This window comes from Mustela lutreola, chromosome 1 (genome assembly GCF_030435805.1).
Source record: "Mustela lutreola isolate mMusLut2 chromosome 1, mMusLut2.pri, whole genome shotgun sequence".
NCBI classification, from domain to species: domain Eukaryota; kingdom Metazoa; phylum Chordata; class Mammalia; order Carnivora; family Mustelidae; genus Mustela; species Mustela lutreola.
The window spans coordinates 261546202-261552201 of NC_081290.1; the positions used below are offsets into that span (position 1 = coordinate 261546202).

Consider the following 6000-nt stretch of genomic DNA (forward strand, 5'->3'; position numbering starts at 1 on the left):
TTTAGAGAACCATTTAGAAGTGATAGAACCTAGTTGAAACTTCAATGCCTTTGGATCACTAATAGCGATACAAGTGTCGGATTATTTCTGACTTCTAAATAAAACATCCAAAATCCTAACTAATTTATTGAACTATCTTTAAAAATTACAGGTTTAATGAGTTTCTGATTTTGTCTATTACCAGAGGAAAACTGCTTCCTATTTGGACAGGAAGTCAACCTGTGTAACAATTAGACAGGTAGCATTTCGTATGATCTGAAGTTCTAAATGGTTCTCTGATTTAAGGGAAGTTAAATTGAATAGGTTTCCTCTAGATATTGGCCATAACATGTATAAAATGTATATTAAGGAGGAATTACAAAGTACTTTGATTTCAATGCTAGTAGAAGCTGGCCAGCAAAAAGGTGCATTTTATTTTTAAATTAATGGATCACTTGGGAATTACTGACTTGAAGTATCAAAGGATATTTGCATGTGAATGTGGGTTATGTTCTTTCTCATCTTGTAGCATATTCTCTGAAAGTTGAGTTGACCGGTAGCTAAAAATCTGTTTTAACAGCATGTAAAAAGTTACTTTATCTGTTACAAGTCATTATACAATTTTGAATGTTATGTAGTTTCTTTTTAACAGTTAGGTAACAAGGTCTGTTTTTCATTCTGGTGCTTTTATTAATTTTGATAGTATGATGTTACTTACTACTGAAATGTAAGCTAGAGTGTACACTAGAATGTAAGCTCCATGAGAGCAGGTACCTTGTCTGTCTTTACTGCTGTATCTATTTCCAACGCCTGATGACAGTGCCTGGCACATAGTAGGCACTCAATAAATACTTGTTGAATGAATGAATGAATGAGTACTGGTGGAATACTCCATTAGCTCTACTCTTCTTTTAGCTAGAGAACATGAGCAAATTTGCGCATGACAACTTCCAGGACAGGTGAACACTGAAGAATTGACTTCTTAAACCTAATAATGTGGTGACAAGCTGCCCACATGCTTCTTGACTTCAGATGAAAATCTGCTTGAAGGCAAAGCAAATAATATTTGAAAGAAAAACCAAATGCCATTTTTGTCTTCTAGGTCGTGGAGGGCCCCCAAGACCCAACAGAGGGATGCCGCAAATGAACACTCAGCAAGTGAATTAATCTGATTCACAGGATTATGTTTAAACGCCAAAAACACACTGGCCAGTGTACCATAATATGTTACCAGAAGAGTTATTATCTATTTGTTCTCCCTTTCAGGAAACTTATTGTAAAGGGACTGTTTTCATCCCATAAAGACAGGACTACAATTGTCAGCTTTATATTACCTGGATATGGAAGGAAACTATTTTTATTCTGCATGTTCTGTCCTAAGCGTCATCTTGAGCCTTGCACATGATACTCAGATTCCTCACCCTTGCTTAGGAGTAAAACATAATACACTTTACAGGGTGATATCTCCATAGTTATTTGAAGTGGCTTGGAAAAAGCAAGATTGACTTTTGACATTGGACAAAATCTATAAATCAGCCCTAGAGTTATTTAGTGGTAACTGACAAAACTAAAATATTTCCCTTTGAGAAGGAGTGGAGTGTGGTTTGGCGGAACAACTGCATTTCACAGCTTTTCCAGTTAAATTGGAGCACTGAACGTTAGATGCATACCAAATTATGCATGGGCATATAAAAGGCTGGCTACCAGCTTTGACACAGCACTATTCATCCTATGGCCAAACGACTGTGGTTAAAAACACATGTAAATTGCTTTTTAACAGCTGATACTGTATAAGACAAAGCCAAAATGCAAAATTAGGCTTTGATTGGCACTTTTTGAAAAATATGCAACAAATATGGGATGTAATCTGGATGGCCGCTTCTGTACTTAATGTGAAGTATTTAGATACCTTTTTGAACACTTAACAGTTTCTTCGACAATGACTTTTGTAAGGATTGGTACTATATATCATTCCTTATAATGTACATTGTCTGTCACTAATCCTTGAATCTTGCTGTATTGTCACCTAAATTGGTACAGGTACTGATGAAAATATCTAATGGATAATCATAACACTCTTGGTCACATGTTTTTCCTGCAGCCTGAAGGTTTTCAAAAGAAAAATATCAAATGCCTGCTGCTACCACCCTTTTAAATTGCTATCTTTTGCAAAGCACCAGTATGTGTTTTAGATTGATTTCCCTATTTTAGGGAAATGACAGACAGTAGTTTCAGTTCTGATGGTATAAGCAAAACAAATAAAACATGTTTATAAAAGTTGTATCTTGAAACACTGGTGTTCAACAGCTAGCAGCTTATGTGGTTCACCCCATGCACTGTTAGTGTTTCAAATTTTACGGTTATCTCCAGCAGCTATTTCTGTAGTTGCATTTATCTTTTGTCTAACCCTGATTGAATTACCTTTTTCTCATGGAGGCATTTATATTCAAAATGGTGATTCCTTTACTTAGATGCATAGGGAGAGTCACAAGTTTGATGGAGATGACAGTTTAGTAATTTATGTACTGTTGGAATTTGTGCTAGCAGTTTGAGCACTAGTTCTGTGTGCCTATGAACTTAATGCTGCTTGTCATATCCCACCTTGACTTCATGGAGAATTAATCCCATCTATTCAGCAAAGGCTACTAATACTAAGTGAATGATATTTTCTATGCAGAAATGGAATTTTGTTTTATTAGCCTTTAGCTAAGGAATTTTTCCTGTAGGTGCTCAGCTACTAAAGAAAAACAAAAAATAAGACACAAAACTATACTCAAACATTCATTATTAGACAACTGGAGTTTTTGCTGGTTTTGTAACCTACTAAAATGGATAGGCTGTTGAACATTCCACATTCAAAAAGTTTTTTGTAGGGTGGTGGGGAAGGGGGCATATCTTCAATGTTTATTTTAAAATAAAGTAAGTTCTTTTCTCATGTGTGGTTGTGGTACATCATATTGGAAGGGTTCTGTTTACTTTTGCAAATGAGTATTTCTTTTGCTAGCACCTCCCGTTGTGTGCTTTAAATGACATCTGCCTGGGATGTACCACAACCATATGTTAGCTGTATTTTATGGGCAATAGATAAAATATTCATGGTTTACTGGGTAATCCCTAGATGTGTATGCTTACAATCCTATATATAAAACTAAATTTGCTATCTGTGTAGAAAACAATTTCATGACATTTAAAATTGAAGTAAATAAGTTCTTTATACTAGTGATCTCTATGAATCAGTTTAGAGATGGGATGGGGAGAAATGCGTTCTAGGTTTCAAACTTCTATGCATTAGTGTAGATGTTGTGAATGTGTAAAAGGTGTTAGCAGTTTTATTATTTCTATGTATTTAAAAGAATCGTTTGTTCTTTTGGAAATAGAATTTTTTTTTTTTTTTTTTGGCATTCTATTATCACAGTCTAAATGTTAAGCTTTTGTGTCACATTCAGACTATATTTTTCAAAGGAGTGCCTCATTATGAGGCAGAGAACTTTTTAAAAAAAAGTCCCATTAAGGTCTGAGTCTTGGTACTAAGCATCCTGCATAATATGTGAATACTTGTCCTACCTGCAGAAGGCCTTTTGTTTGGTCAAATGATTATTTTAGCAGAGTTGCAAGGAAATGACTGTCACATGTGTCACTGTAGCTTCTTGATACAGTAAGACTCCACATTATAAGGTACTTTTTAAATGTACAATATCAGTTATCTCATGTGGATAATGAGACTCCTTTTTTTTAAGCTTTAAGTAGAATGTCATTGATGACCTTGGTTAGAGCAGTTTTGTTTCTAGATCCCAATATCCTAAAGAATATGGAAGGGTTTTTGCAATCACTGTATCCTGATATTAAAACAAATATCCTTTAAACATTTTAAATCAGTTAGCTTCTACAGTTCTTTTGTCTCCTATATATGCATTTCTGTTATGGTGGGAAACTTTTCCACTTAAAGGAGGCATGAAAATTTGTGTTTATTCTCAGAAGCCTCAGTAACTGAGGTGCTCTGTGACAACCAGTTCATAAAATGTAGAAGGCAGTTGAGTAGTTAGTTTCCTCAGTGTCTTAGGAAATTTGTACTGTTCATTATATTTCCAGTAATATATCTAATTAGGGGAGTGAGATACAGGGAAGCACTGAGTTCAAACCCTTCTCATTTCATTTTTAAGTTCCTGAATTCTCATCCTACTTGAGTTCTTATTAAGCACTTTTAAGTTTTACTGACTATAAATTATTTTCAAAGAATCAGTATTGCCCTTGAGCCTATCCCTTCTGTAGAGTCAGCGGGGAGGGAAACCATCAGGAAAATGAATGTAAATTAGTTAAGGCTTATCTCTATACCTTTTCCCATTCTGGGGTTTATAAAAATACTGGAAAAGACTATTTGTCTTAAATTACATTAGATTAAATATTAAAATCTGATTCTTGACTGTCCTTGAGTGAAGTCTACATTAGTTGTGTATACTATCCAGCGAAGCTCTGAAGTGCTACTTAGAAGAGGAGAAGGAAAAAGCTTAAAAGAAATCTCTCTGGTAGTCTTGTCTTCTAAAGAGACTAGATTACCATACCTTCTTTCAGTGAGGATCTTAATACCTTAATTTAACAGGAGTTGGCGAGGTCTAATCAGTCTCATGCAGAAGAGTGGCTCATTGAGTATAGACAGTGCAAGACCACCTGATCTAGTAAAGGCAATTCTCAGTGTTGTATTTTTATTTATAAATACAAGTTTTCTTTAAGTACTGTGTTTATATTCGGAGACACTGTGTTAAGCCACTGAACGAAGGCTTCATTAGGCAAATCTGGATGTCCTTTCTGAGCATTGTGGCAAGCACTAAGTATTCAGTAGTGACAAAAATCACTGTGGTTCCTGCTTTCACTGAACAACCTCATCAAAGATAATGATGTGACACAAAAATGTACCAATGCCATGATGGAGCAACGTGATTGATGACAGGTATAAAGGCCGTGACTCAGATAGGTTATGACCTAGTCAAAATGATCAGGAGAGACTTTGGTGAAAGGAATAATTGAACTAAGACTTGACAGATGAGGAATAATTAGACAGAAGTGGAGAGAAAAGTAATGTCCAAAGGTGTCATCTCCAGTGATTGAGAAGGCTGGCTGCTCAAGTGGGAGAAGTGTGGGTGTTAATATATTGTTAGTGGCTGAAGAAACAGGTCAAGGGTACTATAGGGGGCTTTATAGTTAGGTTCCATGTTAAGTTTTGTCTCTTAACAGTTGGAAACTAAAGGGTTTCTAAACTGTGTGTATGGGGCCAGGGGTGGGTTAAAGGATGGTCACCTAATAAAATTGCCATTTAAAGAATACACAATGCATTGTTGAGAACAAAATGTATGGTGCTAGATATGTCTATTGGAATAGCCCATGTGAGAAATTAAAAAGTGGAGGGCGGTAGTGAATGGCTTCTACATGTTTCCTGTCTCACTGGCCACTACTCAGTAATTAGTATTCTTTGCTGGGTAATCCAGTTGTGAGACCTTGATTTCCAGCTAGAATCTTTCCTAGGTGATCTCATCTAATCCCAGGACTTTGAATACAATCACTTTAATTCACTTCTACATACTCCTAGATCCCAAACTCCTGAAAACTCCAGTCCTAGTCCGTAATCTCTATTTGAATGTCTTGAGTGTTCCAAATTAATCTCTTAATTAACCTGCATTCATCCATTTGCTTAGGGCAAATACTTCGGCTACCATTGTTTTTTCTTTCATACCCTGTATCTAGTCCTTAAGTAACCTACATGATTCTACCTTGAAAATGTATCCTGAGTCATCTAGCACTTCTAACCACCCCTACCACTAGCTTAGAGCAGGTAACTACAGTAGCTTTTAATGCATGCCTGCTGCTACTCTTGCCCTTCTGCAGTGATTTTTGCACAGCAGCCAAGAAAGCCTTTTCTGAGGGTAAGTCAGATTTTGTCACTTCCCGGTTCCCCCAACTCCACTGGTTTTCCCATCACACCTAGAATTCTAAAAAGTTTGGTCCATGTGCATTCATTATTTGGCCTAG

At 36.1% G+C, this 6000-nt stretch overlaps 1 protein-coding gene across 2 annotated transcripts in view; it reads left to right on the forward strand.

Annotated features, from left to right (window-relative positions):
• The window catches only part of CAPRIN1 (cell cycle associated protein 1), a 38230-nt gene extending 35316 nt beyond the window's left edge, over positions 1–2914 (forward strand). For both annotated transcript variants that reach the window (XM_059139473.1, XM_059139482.1), the window contains one exon: positions 1082–2914. In XM_059139473.1, coding sequence (XP_058995456.1) covers positions 1082–1146 — 65 coding nt within the window. In that variant the 3' untranslated portion in view covers positions 1147–2914. The remainder of the gene's footprint in view (positions 1–1081) is intronic.
• Positions 2915–6000: the final 3086 nt, after the last annotated feature.